At 41.8% G+C, this 20,540-nt stretch overlaps 2 protein-coding genes across 2 annotated transcripts in view; one reads left to right on the forward strand and one right to left on the reverse strand.

Moving 5' to 3' along the window:
- The first annotated feature begins 3 nt into the window (after positions 1–3).
- Positions 4–9,500, forward strand: znf526 (zinc finger protein 526). Its single transcript, XM_057340822.1, has 8 exons — positions 4–1,010; positions 4,225–4,618; positions 4,707–4,867; positions 4,942–5,049; positions 5,132–5,922; positions 6,011–6,137; positions 7,066–8,616; positions 8,715–9,500. The coding sequence occupies exons 2-8, from the start codon at positions 4,363–4,365 to the stop codon at positions 8,874–8,876; spliced, it is 3,156 nt and encodes a 1,051-aa protein (XP_057196805.1). The 5' UTR covers positions 4–1,010; positions 4,225–4,362; the 3' UTR covers positions 8,877–9,500.
- Positions 9,501–10,142: 642 nt separating this feature from the next.
- cicb (capicua transcriptional repressor b) overlaps positions 10,143–20,540 on the reverse strand; it is a 40,305-nt gene continuing 29,907 nt past the window's right edge. Inside the window, exons 11-21 of the mRNA XM_057340812.1 lie at positions 18,338–19,202; positions 18,002–18,141; positions 17,763–17,923; positions 17,417–17,598; positions 16,881–17,333; positions 16,474–16,784; positions 16,082–16,239; positions 13,688–13,839; positions 13,431–13,565; positions 13,199–13,324; positions 10,143–11,915 (exon numbers count right to left, since the gene is read on the reverse strand). Coding sequence (XP_057196795.1) covers positions 11,638–11,915; positions 13,199–13,324; positions 13,431–13,565; positions 13,688–13,839; positions 16,082–16,239; positions 16,474–16,784; positions 16,881–17,333; positions 17,417–17,598; positions 17,763–17,923; positions 18,002–18,141; positions 18,338–19,202 — 2,961 coding nt within the window. The 3' untranslated portion in view covers positions 10,143–11,637. The remainder of the gene's footprint in view (positions 11,916–13,198; positions 13,325–13,430; positions 13,566–13,687; positions 13,840–16,081; positions 16,240–16,473; positions 16,785–16,880; positions 17,334–17,416; positions 17,599–17,762; positions 17,924–18,001; positions 18,142–18,337; positions 19,203–20,540) is intronic.

The following is a 20,540-nucleotide window of genomic DNA, read 5'->3' on the forward strand; positions in this document are numbered from 1 at the left end:
ATGATCACTAAAGATAATGTGATACAGACATATGACACATCTGGTTTTCACAAATCTAAAATAGGAGCTGGTTTATTGGACTAGTCTAATCCAATAAATCAAAGCTCAGAATACAGTGTATACATTTATCATTTTATTCACATTCAAAAGCAGCTCAACAGCATAAGAAACAGTGATTACGGAGTTGTCAAATCTAAAAATATACTTCTTAAATACTTCTTGTTTGTATTATCTATCTGTCAATTCAATTACAGAAAAATGTAACATTTCTGAATGCAATGAACTATGATCATATCACATAAAAAATTGTTGAACAACGTTTTGATGTTATTTCCTCCCGAAATAAACAAATCTCTGATTGTCTATGTGAGCAAACGGAGTGTTGAGAAAAACAGGTCAGTCTCAATTATAAAATCGTTATGAGGAGTTTAGACATGTTTTTTAATTGTCTGACACAGTCACATTTCATATAATAGAAACCAAACTCTACTATATGAAACTTTAATCGCTCAGTGGCCACTATTAAACCACGGCTGTCCATCAAAACGTTTACCAGTTTGACAGACAGCCCGTTCATCCAATCACCGGCTTCCTCGAGCCACATGCCAACCCCCTTGAGGCGGGGTAACCAGCACAGAGCAAGGAACAGAGGCCAGACAAACGGTGCAATTCCACGTCCATGATCGCATTTACATCAAAATATATAAACAAACAGGACGTCGCGTAGAATAATATTGCTTCGTTTCGGTAAGAAAGGCATTCTAAACACGGGAAAGCTTAAGGCGAGCAGAGAAGAGCAGCACGAGGGATCGCCCAGCTGCAGCGCGCGAGGAAAGGCTCGGAAACGGCTGAGGAAAGAAGGCCTCGCTCAGCGCTCTTAGACCTGCGGGGAAAAGTGAAGAGCGCCGCCTGACGACCGCCGTGGAGCGGGGTGACTCGCTCAGGAGACCGCGGTGCGCTCCGTCAGCTCTGGCAAAAACTGTAGAGCGCCGCCATCTGCTCGCCACAAGGTAAGCAACGTGTGTGTTTATACATTTATTTTGTCAGGGTCCCGCACAAAGAGACCCGCACACTGTCATTTTCCCTGTTGTATTGAAATATTTATTAACATAAAAATATACACTAAAATAGTAATATTAATAATGACGGAATAGGATAAAAGTATGTGGTAAAAATAATTTGTCGTGGTCTTAATATTAAAATAATCAATAACATGGTGTATATATTATAGAGAGAGAATACAGACATTATATTATTTATTATTTTAATATTAAGACCACAACAAATGATTGTTAGCACATATTTTATCCTACCCTGTCATTATTAATATTATTTTAGCGTATTATTAAAATTTTATAATATAAACATAGTGACAAATATACCGTAAATGTGTCAGCAAAAAAATTGACAAAACAAACAATGAATATATATCTCTCTTATGCTATTTTGTATTATAAATATTAATCATTTAAAATAATGTACTATTAACAGTTTTTACTATATCACACCCTAGCACACATGTACAGTATATTTGTCAACTACCCATATAGTCATAAGTCTTCTGATTAAAATATGAGAAATCTTTATTACCTGCATTATAAAATGACTAGTATAATATGTATTTATTATGTAAGAGATAATGTACAGGCAGCCGGTTGTTATCGCAGAAATAAGCCCCGACAGTGTGATCAGGACCCGACGCAAAGCAGAGGGTCTTGTATCACACTGAAGGGGCTTATTTCGCGATTCTTATTCTATGCCTTTGGTATGTCATGGAATAAAGCAAAGAAGCCGTGGAAAGATATGAATTATTGCTTATTCTACAAAGATATTCTAAAATGGCCTGGACACATTTGTTGGTACCCCTTAGAAAGGATAATACATAATTGGATTATAGTGATATTTCAAACTAATTAGTTTCTTTCATTAGTGTCACACGTGTATCCAATCTTGTAATCAGTCATTCAGCCTATTTAAACAGAGAAAAGTAATCACTGTGCTGTTTGGTATCATTGTGTGCACCACACTGAACATGGACCAGAGAAAGCAAAGGATAGAGTTGTCTGAGGAGCTCAGAAAGAAAATAATAGACAAGCATGGTAAAGGTAAAGGCTACAAGACCATCTCCAAGCAGCTCGATGTTCCTGTGACCACAGTTACAAATATTATTAAGAAGTTTAAGGTCCATGGAATTGTAGCCAACCTCCCTGGGTGCGGCCGCAAGAGGAAAATCGACCCCAGATTGAACAGAAGGATAGTGCGAATGGTAGAAAAAGAACCAAGGATAACTGCCAAAGAGATACAAGCTGAACTCCAAGGTGAAGGTACGTCCATTTCTGATTGCACCATCCGTCGCTTTTTGAGCATGGAAGAAGACCCAGGAGGACTCCACCTTTGAAAGAAAAACATAAAAAAGCCAGACCGGAATTTTCTAAAATTCATATTGACAAGCCACAATCCTTCTGGGAGAATGTCCTTTGGACAGATGAGTCAAAACTGGAGCTTTTTGGCAAGTCACATCAGCTCTATGTTCACAGACCAAAAAATCAAGCTTTCAAAGAAGTGAACACCATACCTACAGTGAAACATGGAGGAGGCTCGGTTATGTTTTGGGGCTGCTCTGCTCCATCTGGCACAGGGTGCCTTGAATCTGTGCAGGACACAATGAAATCTCAAGACTATCAAGGCATTCTGGAGTGAAACGTACTGCCCAGTGTCAGAAAGCTCTGTCTCAGTCGCAGGTCATGGGTCCTCCAACAGGATAATGACCCAAACACACAGCTAAAATAACCAAGAATGGATAAGTACAAAACATTGGACTATTCTGAAGTGGCCTTCTATGAGTCCTGATCTGAATCCTATGGAACATCTATGGAAAGAGCTGAAACTTGCAGTCTGGAGAAGGCACCCATCAAACCTGAGACAGCTGGTGCAGTTTGCTCAGGAAGAGTGGGCCAAACTACCTGTTAACAGGTGCAGAAGTCTCATTGAGAGCTACAGAAAACGTTTGCTTGCAGTGATCGCCTCTAAAAGTTGTGCAACAAAATATTAGGTTACGGCTCCCATCATTTTTGTCCATGATATTTGTTTTATTATTTACAATATTATGTTGAATAAAAAATCAAAAGCAAAGTCTGATTTCTATTAAATATGGAATTAACAATGGTGGATGCCAATTACTTTTGTCAGTTTCAAGTTATTTCAGTGAAAATTGTGCATTCTTCGGTTTTTGTGGCGGGGTACCAACAAATTTGAGCACGTCTGTATAATTCATTCTGTTTTTCTATGTAGTTATTTTATTTATTAGATTTCAGTATATGTATTTCTTTATTGTTTTTGAAACGCTTTGTGTATTGAAACGAAACTGCACACGTTTCCATTTACAGTAAAGCTTCACATTATAAACGTCAGATCAAGAGCAGGGTGCTGTGATGGCCTGTAAGGCTACACTATAACGTTTCTGTTGCTTAAAGTCACCATGAAACGGAAGTTGCGATTGACTTTTTTTCCATATCGTGACGTATATCCGAGTGAAACGGCTTCTGAAATTAGAAAAAAATGTAGGTCGGGGCTTTAATTCGCCCTTCCCTTTTTGATTGGTTTGTTGTAAGTTGGGCCTGTCATGTGGTGAAGAGTTGTTGTTGAAAGGGGGAGAGGAGCTTAATGTTTTTGATTAAAGATTACAAGTGCAAATTAATAATAAAAAAAAAAGAATGGTGTGCACGGATAAATCATTTATAATAATCACTGCAACACTGTGTAGAACACTTAGAATATTCCTGTTTGATTGCATGGTGACTTTAAAGTTGGCACGGTGATATCGAACTGTAATTCGGTCGACAGATCTGGAACTACTTCATAGGTGTGCGTTTGACTGAAAAATAATGCATACCCGTTGAACGTTTGTCAGCCAATCAGAATGAAGCATTCCACAGCCCGTGGTATAATATTTAACATTTACTCATTTGGCAGACACTTTTATCCAAAGCAACTTACAGTACATTGCATTATACTATATACGTTTCTGCGTATGTGCAATCCCTGGGATCGAACCCATGACCTTGGCGTTGCTAGTGCCATGCTCTAACCATTGAGCTACAGGAAAGTTAGTATTATTTAAGAACTGACCTTACAATGTATAAAATGCACATTGTGGCACTTCATTTTTTGGGGTTATATTTGTATTAATTGTATTCTGACATATTTGTATTCATTTTTTTTCAGGTTACGGATTCATATCTGGCAAAGTAATGTGTACTGAACTCAGTCGTTGCGCCTCATAACATCTACCTATGGTCACATAGCACAGCATCTTTACATATTACCTCCTGCCTGCTTTATCACTGCAAGTACTCAGTTACCATGAGTGACCAGGAGTATATAGAGCATCAGTATATGTGCAGTGAGTGCCAGCAGCTTTTTAATACGTTGGAAGAGGTGCTGGTGCACCAGCAGATCCACACTGGAGCCGAAGGGGATGAAACAGAAGTCCTGGCCAGCCATGAAGATTATGAGACTGGAGAGAGCCAGTATCAGTGTCTGGAGTGTGGAGCCATCCTCAGGAATCCAGATGAACTACTGGCACATCAGGAGCTGCACATGAGGGAGGCAGGGCAGGGTGAGTGTGTGGATTTGACATGGCTTTAAAGTTTGTGCTGTGCATGTCAGAACACATTATTTTAATTTAGCTAATGCATTATTTTCAGAGCTCTGTGAGGTCACAGAGATGGGTGGTGCCAGTGGGGAAGTGCCAATCCAGTACCAGTGTCTAGAATGCCTGGCTCTCTTCGACAGACCAGAACTTTGGATGGCACACAGGCAGTCACATAGCAGAAGCAGCACCCATAGCACCTTGAGCACTGAAACTGTAAGTACACACACGTAAACACGTTGTTGCGAAGGTCTTTGCGGTGTCTGAATTTCTGTTGTTTTCTGATTCAGGAATTTGTTCTTCAGCCGGATGGCTCGGTCACTCCGCTTCAGTCGCACAATGTGCAGAATCTTGTTCTGGATGATCAAAGGGCAGGCCAGATACTGACCCTAGCACAGGTCTGTTCCACCTTTACGCAAATATCCACACAATTTGTTATTCTTGGTGGCACCTGTTACACCAACTGTGGTTCATTTTCAGGCTCTTCGAAATCAAGAAACTCCATCTGAGTCCGCAGCCCCTGCCAGAGCTATGCTAGTTCCGGCAAACGCTTCCTTAACTGGCACCTCCTCCGCTATGCTCCGCCTACAGTTCTGCTCCGCCCAAGCTATTGCTGATGGGACTGCCTCAGGTGCCCTTTCCAAAGCCAAACTCCTCGCCCCCCTCTTACATGCCGATCCTATCAGGTTGGACAACATGACCACTCTGAGCCTTCTCCCGGCTTCGGGTCAGGTGAACACGTTAAAGAAGGAAGAAGAGGAAATTTTAATCATCCATCCTTATGAATGTTCCGAGTGTAACCTGCTATTCAGCACACCAGAGGATTATCTTCAACACCAGGGGGAGCACTTCTTAGGCCAGGACAAGGAGAGTGGGGGCACTGGGGTGATGATGGGGTATGAAGACAGCTCTGTGTCTCGGGAGGATGAAAGAAGAAGCAATGGATCGGAAGAGGGCCGTAAAGGGGGCAGAGTTACTGTAGGGAGGTTTGCACAAGCAACCCGCTCTGACGGTCAGGGCTTGACATCTCCTGCCTCTCCCAGCAGTCTTCAGTGTGAGGAGTGCAACAGAACGTTCACCACAGCCAATCGGCTTGCGGCACACATTCGGGTGCACGAGCAAGGAACTCACGAGTGTCCGGAGTGTGATAAAGTGTTTAAGAAATTGGTATCGCTACAGACACACATGCGCACACACTCTGGTGAGGCACGTTTTCTGTGTGTGGACTGTGGACATGGTTTTACCACAGAAATGACACTTATGATACACAGGTACTGACACGCATACAAACATCTTGTGATTTGTGTTCTTCCTCATCACAAAATCTAGATCTAACTGCTTATTTTTGTCTCATTTTAGGAAAACTCATACATCTGAACCACTGCACAGATGCCCGTTTTGTGCCAAAACCTTCACTAACATGACCAAATTCTTGTACCATCGCCGCACTCACAAAATCCGTGAGCCGGTGGTGCAAGACTCTCAGGTAACAGTTGGTTTTAATGAAAGAAATGCATTGCAACTCTTTGCTCCTTTAAAAGTTCGTGTGGCAGAATACAACTTAAAAGCTTATTTATGCAGGTTAATGCGACACATATAATTCTTAAAGTTAATGGTTTTATTGATGCCAAGTTCTATTATATTGCACAAAAATATCAGAAATTGGCTTCCTAAAGAATCATTTCAATTTTTGATGTGTCCTTACGCAGTTGATAATAAGGTTTTACTTTCACAAGATGTTCTTTACATACTGTAGAGAAAACAGTAAATCATAAAAATCATTTAGCTGGGTTTTCACAGACAGGATCACATATGTGTAGGCGAATAAGTAACATCCATTTTCACATTATTCAACCATACATTCTGTGAAATGTCCCCGATTTTGCACATTGTTTCCAGTGGGGAACATTAGACCACCATATTAAGACATTGAATGCATTGGCACATTAAAGGAATAGTTCACCCAAAAATGAAAATTCTGTCATGAATTACTCTCTCTAGTTGTACCAAATCTGTATACATTTATTTGGTTGGTTGAACACAGAGAAAGATATTGGAAGAAAGCTTGTAACCAAACTGTTCTTGGAACCCATTGACTTTTCAAAAGTGCCCCAGAATTGTTTGCTGTCCTACATTCTTCAAAATATCTTCTTTTGTGTTCAACCGAACAACAAAAATGTTTCATAAAACATACTCTGGTTGGTTCAAGAACTGTTTTGGTTATAATCATTCTTCAAAATATCTTTCTCTGTGTTCATCTGAACAAAGAAGTTTATACAGATTTGGAACAACTCGAAGGTGAGGAAATGATGACAATTTTTATTTTTGGGTGAACTATCCCTTTAATAATAAACAAACAATGAGATTAATGGCAATAAAATCATATTGACAGGGTTAACCTCTCCCCTTTGTAGTTTGTTCTGGCCAAGCAGTCATCCCTCTCCATTATCCAAAGAGCAAGAGAACGAGAGGCTGCTTGGAAGAAAGACAGACAAGATCCCAGCGAAACAGGTCCTGTTGTCATTGAAGGTATTACTGTGGTCTCCCGGTCTAGCGAGCCGGCAGAGAACGGACTTCATGCTAAACTCTCAAACACAGAGCAAACCCAAAATCAAGTAAAGATGCAAGCATGTGACCCAAACCATTCAACTACTGGCAATGTGGACAAAAGCAGGAAGCAGGAAAGTAAATCCAAGAATGCAGAGGAAGATCTAAAATTCCCATGTCCCACTTGTAAAAAAAGATTCTCCTCACAGGTCCGCTTGTTGCGGCATCGCAGGACAGCTCACACCGCTGAAAGACGCTTTAATTGCAACATCTGCGGGAAACTTTTCAAGAAGCAGATCCACCTGCGGAACCACCTGCGCACTCACACGGGCGAGCGTCCGTTCCAGTGTAGCGTGTGTGGAAATACCTTCTCCTCGCTCGCTAATCTTTCCCGCCACGGACTCACGCACACAGGAGTCCGTCCATACAGGTGTGACATATGCCACAAAGCCTTCAGCCAATCTTCCAATCTCCGTCAACACCGTCAGCATCTTCACGGCAATGCCAAGCCCTTGCCCTGTCCGGACTGCCCCGCATCGTATATCCGTCCTGCTAAACTGGTAGCTCATCGTTTTCTTCACCACCCGGGGTCACCGGCACCATACCCCTGCCCGCACTGTTCTGAAGGGTTCTTGCGGAAACGCCAACGAGACCTGCATTGCCTGGAGGACCATCCCAACCTAACATCCCCGCACAGTATCTCTCAAGATTCCCAAGCAGCATCTTGTCAGCAGCCATCGACAGATGGCACTGAGCAACAGAACACCACTTCAATTCTAAGACCCAATCTGGATTGCCCTATCTGCGGCAAGCGCCTCAACTCACCTGCAAATCTTCGCTTGCACCAGCTAAGCCACGGACTCGGGCCGGGCAGGCCCCGAGGCTCCGCCTCTACAGGAAAGTCCCATCATCCCTGCCTAGTATGTGGAAAGCTATTCGTTTCTGCCTCAAGTGTTACACTGCATCAAAGAGTTCACACTGGCGAGCGGCCGTATCCCTGCGCCATCTGTGGCAAGCGGTTTCGTCAAAACACGCACCTGCGCGAGCACCTTCGCACGCATTCGGGCGAGCGGCCGTTTCGGTGCGAGTTCTGCGACAAAGGCTTTGTGCAGAGCATGCATCTGGCAGAACACCGGCGAACGCACACCGGCGAGAGGCCACATGCTTGCGCTGAATGCGGAAAGACTTTCAGGACAGTATCGAACCTTAGGAACCATCGTAAGACCCACAATCGCACCCAAAAGCAAGAGGACCCAGAGCAAAGTGCGGACGCTGGTGCAGCAGCTAATACAGCAATCTTTGCTGTCGTGGATGCTTCCGAGTTAGATCTTGCTACAGCAGTACCAGCGCTTTGCCAGCAGGGGGTGCAGCTCGGGCAGTCCCAAGTCTTTCAGATACAGACATCTAGCCTGACACAGGTAGGCAGCTGGTACTTGTGTATGCGAGTATAGGCATGTAAATGCAGTGTTTAATAAAGTTCATTTGTAAAACTAAGATTTTTGTTTTTCTATTTCAGACTCAAGGCACTCCCACTATTATGTGTAATGAGTTTGGGGAGCCAATAGCCATTATAGAGACTAGTGGAGACCTGGCAGAGGCCATTGAGCTGTACCACACCGCCATGGAGGGCGGCATCAACATGGAGGCCATCACTGTGGACAACGTGCAGTTAATGTGAAACGAGTGAATAATCATGCAGCATTCTAGCAGCCTTTAGGGATCATCTTCAAAACTGGAATATGACAGAAAAAGATAACCAGAAGTGATGCTCGGACTGATTGAAGTGAGCTGTCTGAGACGATGATCGAATTGGCTTCCATTGAAGTGTATCACAAAACTGCCACTCGAATCAATTCTCTCAGATCAGTTTTCATGCATATGTTCTCTTTTTCCCAAGAGGTGGGCAGACATAGTGTGGATTGTGACAGCCTTTAGAGGACACAACTGAAGAGATTTCAGTCTGTGGCAAGATGGCTGTCGACAGACATTTTGGACAAAGGCAGAAAAAATGACACCTGTTGGTGCAGCGGTGCAAGGATGTTTAAGTTGTTAGTCAATAACATATGCTCATTGACACTCACACATTGAACATTCTGATCGGCAGTTCTTGTGAGGTACCAGAAACGGCAACTGTTAGCTTAAGGACTCAAAAACCACTTGACAGGTCATTACCGTGATGGTCAAATGTGTTTCATACAGTATCACACCTATCTGTCCGTACACTGAACGTTATTTGTAGCATTTTTTTTATCATTAGTATGATGACTTGGAGGTGTTAATAAATTTAAACAGTTTGTCTCGGTCTCTTGGATTGGTTTATGAACGTGTGCAGTTCTTACAACACTATAGTCTGCAGTATGGTGATAGTCTGGGATTGTCTCTTCTGAAGCTTCAAAAGACTTCTAAAACACAAAAGCATCATTAAATTTATCCACGTGACTTGTGCAGTGTATTTAAAGAGTCCTGAAGGCATACGAATGAGTCTGGTAAACGCAAACTATAATATAATCCATAAGCTTTGCAAGTGGCAATTTAGTCCCATTGTCCTTTCACTTTTAATAGATCTGCATTTTGGGCCAGATGAACAAAGAATAAAATACATTTTAATTAAACATCCTGATAGCTTGGACTCAGTGAAAACTCAGTGACTCAGTATAAAGCGTGCAAAGTTTTTTTTTACAGATGGAGCAGCCAAACAGTTCATTTGGGTCTAATGGACAAAGTGCACACAAAATATAAAGTGAACCTTGTTGATTGGTCATTAGCACATCATCCACACACACCAACACAAACTATTAAATTAAACAATTACATTACAAGTAAAAATAGTGTTTTTTTAACTTTGAACATCTATTTATTTGAGGGATAGTTACAAATTTAGAGCTTATCAGTATAAAGTCTTGGATATGTAAATCAGCCAAACAAAGTAACACAGTAAAAAAAGTTTATAACCATATTTATTTCTCTTTTGTTTTACAATGTCATTTTCTGTACTGGCTTTGTTTCTTTCAGTGATGCTCTTTATTCTGGTATCGAGTCTTTGGACTCTTCTGTATTAATGTACATCAAAGACCAGCGCTGCAGGAGAAGATCGCCCCTGATGCCTTCGGTCCCACCTCACAGCCGAAAGTGATTGAGGAAAGAATGATAAAGTGACAGAGAGAGGAACGAGGAAGGGGAGGAATGTAAGTGGTGCATTTAAGAAAAGTGTGTATACCAGAAAGAGGCTTGGAGTGTCAGACAACAAAAGCCCATGTAATGAATTCCTGGTTAGGGAGAAAAACACCTAAATGTTAAAAAGTCGCTATAATGTTAAAGAAAGTAGTGGAAGTGCCTATAAAAAGGGACAGTCATCCCTCGGTTTCTGCTAAAGAAAGAGTATATTAATAGCAATACAGTATATATAGGATATAGGGATCAGATCCACAAGAATAACAAAACATTAATAAGAACAGTAATGTGAGAAATGTTATAACATAACTGAAAATCAAGCGTCGTCTCTAAAACGTTAATAAAATTGTTATAGTAAATTCTCCTTGCTTCACCAGCTCATGAAAGTTGAATGAAAAAGGCAGGGAAAGAAATGTTTAAATACGTGGAATCTCTTAATATATGGAAAAATTTAAATCAATGGCAATAATGTGCCTGTTGACTTCCCTTCCATTACCTTTTTCCTTCATGGCCAGCCAATCAGAGGCTTTGGAATGACTCCAGTTTGATTGACAACCATTACAGCCAATCATAGGATGAAAGGTTTGCGAATGGCAGCGCACAGTTCAGAACGAGTCCCTCATTAAAGGTATTCAGTGCCTTAACAAAGCTATCCATGAAGTCCTCAAAAATCTAAACACCACAGAAGAAAAAAAAACTAAATATGAGAGTCTTCATTATCACTTTATCTCGGCCAATGGAGGCCAGCCTCACAATGACCGGCAGTAACTCACGAGCCATTAAAAAAACCTGTAGCCAAGCTACTGCCAATCAGGCCATAAAAACACAACTCGGTCTGAAATGGATTGGGTTCCTTCACGCGTCCCACCTTCTAGAGACATCAACAGCGCGACTTCACTGGTTTACAGGGCTTAACCCACAATCCTAAAAGTCCAAAGGAAGCCTAATGACTAATATTATGCTGTAAATTCAAGTGTGTATATTCAAGACGATGCACTGCGGCGTATGCAATTGTCTTTACGTTGATAAGTCATTTGAAATCTTTAAGGTCTCTTTAGTAACATAAAATACTGAGGAAATACGTTTCCACACCCCAAACGGTTTTGAGGCATCTTCCCTCATCTGCTCAATTTACATGAAATTTCTGCTCTTGCTTTCTCTCTCTACGTCCTTCAGAACTGTTCATAGCAGAGACAAGACAACAAATGATACAGATGTCGATGGGAGAGATCTGGTCTCAAAGCTTTCTTTCCAGCGGTCCAATAACCTCATCTGGTGGAGTCCTGTGAATCGGCAGCGTTTCTAGGCTCCTCTGGGCTGTTCTGCTCAACATCTCGCTCTGCTTCTTTTTCCAGCAGATCCATCCCTCCTCCTTCACCGGCTGCCCCGGAAGGTCCCGGTAATGAAGAGAGGTCTGAGGCGGCCGATTCCGATGGAGCTGCCGTCTGCATGATCTTCTGTCGGACCTCACGGATCTTGAGCTGTAAGCACACCTTTGTGGGGAAGATGTCAGAATATCGCGCCTGGAACGCAGCGGTAGCTTGAGCTGTTGATTCGGAGGGAGAGAGGCAGAAGAAAAAGAGACCATAAGACAGGAAGAAACTGAAAGAGAGCTAACTGCTAATTGTCTAATGTAAAAAATTTTTTTTGATGTTTTATTATTTTCTTGACAAGCTCAGTTTCTTACATTTATGCATTTAGCAGACGCTTTGAAGCGACTTACATTGCATTACTATACATTTTGTTTCTAAGTATGTGCAATCCCCTGGGATCAAACCCACAACCTTGGCGTTGTTAGCGCCATGCTCTTACCAGGAGCTACAGGAAAGCTTGGACTCTTTACAATAGTACTGTTGCAATATTGCTAATTGGGTATTGTGCACACAGAAAATGCACATAAAATACGCTCCTGTACATGATATGAGAGTTTTTTTCTTCTTTTAATCAAGAATCTAAATGCATTTAGTCAGTAACTTTGTAATTTACAATATTTTACAGTTCACATTGTAACCTGAAATGTCCTAAACAGAATCTGCAACATTTTCTAACTCACTTTACATTAAAGTGATTCGATTTTTGTTTTCAAACTCCTAACAAATCTCAAAACGTTCTGCTTATTTATAGGTTTAAATTAGATTTTGTTTTTGAATACCAGAGACACTGTAGTATTTAATTTTTTACCTGTAGTTTCATTACTATTTTAATTTTTAGTTTAATTTAGTTTAGTTTTTATTTATTTCCAGTTATTACACGGCTCGTTGAAATGCTTGGTTCTGATTGGCCCGGATGCCTCAAATCATTTTGACAGGTTTTTTTGATAACATACATGACATTATATTTACAAGTGATTAAACCAAATTGCCTGTTTGTGACATTTGAATGTCGTTTCTTACCTTAAAACTGAAAGTAAACGGCATTTCCTAAAACGGCATAATAAAATTTCATGTCCAGTTTTTTCTCATGTGGCAAGTAGCAGTGTAATAAGCGGGATAATGAACAAGCTGCCAGCTGTTATCGCGAAATAAGCCCCCTTAATGAATTTAGTGGCTCAACATTTCTAAGTTTCATTTAGTTTCAGTTTGTCTAGTTTGTTTAGGTCTTCTTTTTATTTGATTTAAAAAAAATTAAGTTTTAATAATTATATTTTTAATAAATTGTAATAACCTTGCCTCAGGTTTTTTTAAACAGATATCGTCCACGACCCCCAAAAGTCTTGATCTAATGAATGCTATTGTTCCCTAACATCAATTTGTTTTTAATAAAATGATCTTTAATGGGTCATTATTCTGCTGTGTGCGAGTTACACTGCTACACAAGTATATGCATCACCTGAGGGGAAGAATCCATGCTCTTGAAATAACTGCATGACAAGAGCTCTCCTTTGATCAAGAGTCCTCCTAAGAGAGGAGTAGGGTACCTTATCAAACTCCAGCTCCCCCAGCATATCCTCTCCATCTGCACCAGAGAGAAAGAAAGACATGAAAATAAAGACAGAAAGAGAAGGTGGGGACAGCCAATGAGAGATGAATTTTGAAAGGTTTTGATGGGGACAGAACATTACCTGGCCTTTCAAAGGTGAAAATGTCCCCCTCACACTTGGCAGCACTTTTAGGTGTGTTGGGCTCTGAACTGCAGCTGGATCTGCGACGGCTTTTCCTTTTAGGAGAGACGGGATCTTCTGTGGATGAGTCCAGGTCTGCATACAGTAGGGTTTGTTAATTGTTTTTATTTTGATACATACAAGACAGGACTTTATTTTGTTTTATTTAACATGAACAGCTACACAGAGGAATCATTTATAAGGAATTTTACTCTCACCGGTGGAGTTTTTTCTCTTTCTGCGGTAGCTGCCCAATATGGCTCGCGGGGAGGTGGCGAGACTCTGCAGGGTTGGAGAGGGCAGAACCTCCTCTGGACGGAACTCAGGCAGCTCTGCAAAGCGCTCCTCAAAGTACACGTCTGACAGGACCCTGTACACATAAAACCACACTTAATATCTAGGATTTAAACAGTATATATAGGATTTTTGTCTAACATTTTATTATATAAAATGAAGAAAGAAAACACTTTTTGCACTATTTTGTCTAGAGCCCTATTCGCACGGGATTAGTATTATCCGGGGACCTTGTGTGATTTAGAAATGACCTCCCCACATCTGTATTTCATGTGGCGCAGTCGCACGGGATAAGTGAAGCCTGTGATTTTCCTCAAATTTACGGACTTATTTCCCGGATGTGATGGCAAGGCTTTGCGTATAGTTTGTATAGCCTATAGTTGGATGGTGTATAATGATATATAACTGTACCTGTTAGCATTTGAGACCTGCGATCGCGAACCGGACAGAAGATCACCACGATCGCGGGTCTCAAATGTTGCAAGAGTTTCCATGAGAAATAACAAAACAGGATACTCCCAGCCAAAACGACAGTGTTGGGAGGTATGAATATGACCCTACATAATATCAAAACAGCCTCCATTATTCACAAACGGTGGATTAAACCTTAAAAATGATAAATGACCCCGCCAAATTACAGAGATGCCGATTCGCACGGTACTAATATTATCACAGGATCTCGGTGTTCGTCAAAATATGGTAGGTAATTTGTGGGGGAATTTTAACTTTACAAATAACAGACATGGCCGATTCGCACAGGATTAAGATCACAGACAACCTCTGCAATTATTACAAATGACTAGAGGTCCCCTGGTAATACTAATCCCATGCGAATAGGGCTAAAGTCACCAAATGTGAGGCATCAATCACCTTTTTTTGTACAAAATGTATGATTCCTTGATTCTAAAAAGCACACAAGATTTTTATTGAAAAATTTTCAAATAATAATGGGATACTTTTTTCTGTTAGACGCGCCTCTTTTGAATTCAGTTGGCAGAGTGTTTTGCACACTGCTTATGCGCGCCTGGCGCCTCAGGTATTTGTCGCCTGCTGCACCTCGCGTTTTTTTGGCGGAGCGCTCCGAGCACCTGAACTTGAAAAGAACTCAACTCTGAGCAGATAAGCGCTTGACGTCATGCGCCTTTTTTCCTATTGTCCAATCGAATAAAAGGAGAGGCGGACCTTCCGATGTGGTGACAGAACATTACAGTTGCTTGAAACGTCCGTAGACTGCAATGATGAAGGAGAAACTTGTGTTGGCTGTCGCGGGTTAACCGAGCAAGGTCAGAGCAAGCACCCTCTGCTTGATCCTTTTTAAAGTTTCTGATAATATGACACTTAACAGCAACTAGAGCGCTCGCGCAATAATTCTTGACTGACAGGACAGCTGTTTCGGTGGTACCTAGCAATGTCAGAAGATGTGAGGGGTCAGCTTTCTGCGCGACTTCGTGGTAATAACTTCGCACTTCAAATAGACGAGTCTACCGACGTGTCAAAAATGGCACAACTCCACGCATACGTTCGTTATTTGTTTTGTTTTGTAACGAGCTCACGACGACGGCAAACAATATTTTTGAAACTTAGGATAATTTCATGAGATCAAATGAGCATTGACCGAATTATTACTCACTACAGCAGCAATCCTCACACTGATTGATAAAGCCCCACAAATAACATGCATGTATTGAGGTGCCAGACAGCAGTCATTTTGTAATAGCCTATATTCATTCTTTTTTTCTTACACACCAATATGAATACTTATATTTTTGATATTGCATTTCAAATAAGGCCAATTTATAGGCTACTCCTATAGGCTTACATTTTTAAATTACAAATGGCCTCCTGGTCTACTGATGATTTGGTTATTGTATTTTAAATATTATATATAGGCTATTATTTGTGCATAAACATACCTGGTTATAGTAATAAACATACCGTTTGTTTGTAAACAACATTTTTTTGTCATCCTTGCTGCAAGCTTACAAGAGCGATAATATCATTAGATATGTGTAGTGGGCCCTAAAATATTTTTTGGGAAAAAGGGGGTCTCAGACAAAAAAAGGTTGGGAACCACTGTTCTATGTGATCGCCCCCTAAGGAATGTTTTGTTATAGCTTTTTTAGTTAAACTTTCCACTCAAATTGGTATTATATGATAAGGAAAAAATGTGCATCCAATTAGAAATAAATATAAAACAGAGGCATTTTAACTAGTGGTCTGAGACTCAGATAAGTAGACTCCACAATATGATTCTTGTCATTAAAATAAATCCAGAGTTAGGATAAAACAATAAAAATGTCATATTTCATGAAACACACCTGTCAACAGAATCAAATGGGCGTTTGAGTGGTGGAGGGCGGGCCTTGACTTTTTTAGTGGGTGGTGCATCTTTATCGCTGAGAGGTTGAGGGGGGGCAGGATCTGATCCAGAGGGAGGAGGTAACGGAGAGGAAGGGCGGGAGTCCTTCCATTCAGCCTGCGTCAGTGAAAAAGTGAGAAGAGTAACAAATGTTTTCTTTCACAGCTGGCTTCACAAATGTCATATATTTTTTATCCCATACAATGATTAATAAATAATACAAAATATACTAATATTACTAATACTAAAAATACTAATACATATAAATGAACAAAATACAGTTATTTCAAAACTACTCAATTAATATTGAACCATTTTATTGTTGACTATACAGTCAGGTTAGGGCCTAACCTCTTTGGTGTTTGCTTCTTTGCCAAGCCCGCTGGTGGCACCACCCTCCACTCCAGGGTGGGCTGTGCGTTCCACTGTCCCCTCCTCCGGTGGGACGGCAGCAGGAGAGTTCGTCTCACTTGCTTTGTCTATGTCAAATGTGAATCGACTCCCACTCTCTTTATCCTTCTCTCGTTCTCTCTCTTTCTCCCTGTCCCTCTCTTTTCCTCTCCCTCCTCCATCATAGCTGCCCACGGGGATGTTGGCCACTGTGGCTTTCACCTTCTGAAGAGGCCTTGTTGTGATCAGTTTTGGAGTCCCAGGAGCACTGCCTGTTGAAAGAGAGAAGACAGATTCTATCACTTATTATTAAGAAAAGAACTTTAGCTCTGTTTGTCTTTTTGTTTATCCTTCATGTACACTCATACCAGAATGAGAGAGGGGAGCAGGGCTCCCAGGCTGCAGTGGCACTGAGGAGCCTGGTGGGGGTGCAGATGAGCCGCTGGTTTTACTGGGGACCTGGAACGATTTCTCCGTCTGAGAGAGAGAGACCTTCTCTGGCTGTCTGTCAGAGGACTGTGGATAGATGCCGTCCAGATGCTGCCGGTCCTGGTGCGACTGACGCTCAGAGTTTGATGGCACGTTCCCCTGCCTATCTGAGGTCACAGATGTCACGGAGGTTGTTGTTGTGGTGTGTTTAGGAAGGATGTGGGGAGATAGGCTAGAAGGACTAGACACTGGGTACACAACACTGGGTGACACCGTGCCCATGGACACCACACCAGCAGCCAAAGTTACACTTGTGGGGGTGTAGATGGCGGTGATGACTGGCGCATGAGGGGCACCGGGAGATTGGGCTGCGGCCAGCAGCGATGGCTGACCTAGAAAATCAAATCAAAAATCGTGTTTGAAAGTGGAAAACATGGTTAACAAAATCAAAATAATGTTCATAAAGTAAACTGACCTGCGATCAGTGGCTGCACCAAAGTCTGACCTGGATGAGCAATGGCTGCAAAAGTTGCCAGGGGCGATGGTACATAAGCCGATCCAGGCGTTCCTGCAGCCGTCTGAGAGGAGGAGCCTGTTGTTGTGGGAACTAATGGCAAAGGAGAGGGAACCCCAGGAGTGGACTGTACATAAGTGATTCTGTGGGAGAGAACATTATATTCACAACATCAAGCAGCATTCAGAGCCAGGGAAGCAAGTCAGGGTTATTTTTTTAGTGGTGCAGTGGTTTAGGAGTTGTGTGAGGGAGGGTTAGTGTGCGCTCCTAGGTAAGTATAAGTATGCCTGTTGTGTGTTCGCTATACCTTGTAGGTGGAGGCGGTAGCAGCACCGTCTGAGACGGGATAGAGCCTGGGGTGACCACTGTAGCAGTTGCCATAGTAACAGAAAACGGGCTCCCAGGTTGCACTGGTCCGGCAGAGGGTAGTTGCGATTGGACGACAGGCATGGGAGCGATCTGAATGATCTGGATGGAAAGCAGAGATAAGACTTCACTTTAATTACACACAAATGTTAATTTTATGTTTTGCGTTTGACATCTTACCTTGCTTCCAGCCTGTGCTCCATTCTGAACAGGAAGAGGAGGGGCTACCAAGGGAAACTGCTGAGAAGGGGCAGGAGCAGCCCGCACTGTTGCCATGGGAACCAGCATCTTGCCCTGCAAGACTGGTGACTGTGTTTGCACTGCAGGCAGAAAAAAAGAAGACAAGTGTTAAAACAATTGGGACTTGCACACATTTTCTTATCTGGCACAGCACAACTATAGAGAACAGTAAGCACATATAACCCAAACGCTCTGAGCAACAATACATTGAAAAATTGTTTAACACATAATAATATAAAGCGTTCAACACATTTATGATAGTATATGAATTCTCACCTCTTGCTCCTGGGCTAACCACACCCAACGCAGGATTGGAGACATACCCTGACTGCTTCCCATTGGCCAGGGAGGCATGAGTGGGCAGAGCTGTAGGTAGGGTGAAGATACTGGTTGGCTGACTGGCCTGCTGAGGGGAGGGGCTCTTGGGATGGTTGGTTGAGAGGGTAGGGAGAATGTACTGAACCTGTGTTATCGGTTTTTGGCCTGATGAGGGCACTAATGAGGCAGAGGGCAGAATGTGCGGCTGCAGCATGGGCAGTGGACCATTACTATGAGTAAGTGAAGCCGACGCAGGGGAGGTGGAGTTTTGCGGAGGCGTGACAAGCTGCACAGCAGGCGGGGCTTGGAACGTGCCTCCCAAGACTAGATTAGTCACCAGTCCCCCTTGACCCACTGATGCACTCACAGGACTGGGCGATGATGAGGAATAGTACCCACCCCCTCCAGCAGCAGGTGTCAACGCATTTCCTGCGGTGCCGGGTCCGATGAGAAGTTGCGTCTGGGGTGGAGCGGGTTTCCAGTCGTGGGATTTGCAGGATTTGCTGGCGATCGGCACCGGCGTGCTGATGACGGGACGCACCACGTTGGTGACGACGGTGGACGCTACTCTCACTGCACCTAGTACTGACGATACCCCCCCGCCAGAACTGACCAGGATGGACTGACCCACGGAGTACTGGGGGAGAGACTGAGACATACTTCCTTCACCTTCTCTTCGTTCTCCATCACCTCCTTCTATGATCCGCTTCCTCTTTAAGGGAGCCTCACTGAAGCGTCTGGAGGTGGGGTAGGAGGACAGAGACACACTGCGACCATGGCCAGGACCATACGACGAGGAGCAAATCACTGGAGCAAAAACTCTCTGATGCAGCACAAGAGTGAAAGTGAAAGAAAGAAAAACTGAAGAATTAAAAAAAGACAGCGACAATGGGCATTTGCAACGATCCATATCCTTTACCAGTTAATAAAAATGTAATAGCTTTTTGTTAACTTCATTAATAATTAACTTACGAAATAAGCTGAAGTACCACAAGAAATTTTCTACTAGGTTTACTGAAGACAAATTGTTCTAAACGTCACAATTTTACAAGGCTATTTGGTTTGTAAAGAAATAATATACATTTTTGTCATCAATTACTCACTCCTATGGTATATTACTGTCTAACTTTCATTAAAATTCAAAACGAATTCTCCAAATATCACCATGCCTGCTTTTCATTTGCAGTTGAGTATATATTGTGAATATAAACACTGTGATCAGTCATGTGACACAAATATTAATGCCATTACATTTTTGGGGTGTTCTATTCCATTAAACAATTCACTGTTGTAAAATAGGGATGTTGCGGTGGTGGAATTTTTCCACCGGTTAATCGACATGTAAAAACACCGGTGGTACCGGTGACACCGGGGGTGGGGGGTTTGCTGTGGGGTGGTCGAAGATGTGGCCCTGCGAATGATACATTTTACTTTCAGTTTTAAAATAGCAGCAATTCAGAAACGGCAATTGCTTGAATTAATGGTGGGTTCAATATCTTTCTTAATAAAAACACACAAAACTATAAAAAAGTACAATGACATTTGCTTATATTAAACACAGACCTTACAAAACGAATAATCACAGCACGAAAAATAAAAAACCTTTAAATTAGATAAGTTGCCTATATTAACAAATTGAGCAATCATGGCACACATTGCGCAACAAATAAATAAATAAATAAATAAGAAAGGAATAAGAAGGGAATACGAAACGAAAAACGTTTATGTTAAATAAATAAGAAACGAATAAGAAAGGAATACAAAACTAAAAACTTTTATGTTTAATAAATAAGTAAGGAATACGAAACGAAAAAACGTTTATGTTAAATAAATAAGAAACGAATAAGAAAGGAATACGAAATGAAAAACATTTATGTTAAATAAATAAATAAGAAAGGAATACGAAACGAAAAACTTTTATGTTAAATAAATAAATAAGAAAGGAATACGAAACGAAAAACGTTTAAGTTAAATAAATGGCAAAGCACTGGCTTTTGAAAATTTTGAACAAAAAGAAAGTTAAACCGCTCTTGACAACAGTGCTTACATATTCTACTATATGTTCTTTGCCAGAAAAACCTCCGCCATCGTCTTGTCAGTCAACACTTCACTCTCCTCAGACGATGAATAAAATCTGACTCTTGCTGCTGATCTTTGCCGC

Source organism: Triplophysa rosa, linkage group LG8 (genome assembly GCF_024868665.1).
Source record: "Triplophysa rosa linkage group LG8, Trosa_1v2, whole genome shotgun sequence".
Lineage (NCBI taxonomy): Eukaryota > Metazoa > Chordata > Actinopteri > Cypriniformes > Nemacheilidae > Triplophysa > Triplophysa rosa.

Bases quoted from the DNA above. Each gene is read 5' to 3' on its own strand.
- znf526 (XM_057340822.1), top strand. From the start codon at position 4,363: ATGAGTGACCAGGAGTATATAGAGCATCAGTATATGTGCAGTGAGTGC. The intron at 5,050-5,131 runs GTCTGTTCCACC...GTTCATTTTCAG, and splicing joins AGATACTGACCCTAGCACAG to GCTCTTCGAAATCAAGAAAC. The intron at 6,138-7,065 runs GTAACAGTTGGT...TCCCCTTTGTAG, and splicing joins CGGTGGTGCAAGACTCTCAG to TTTGTTCTGGCCAAGCAGTC.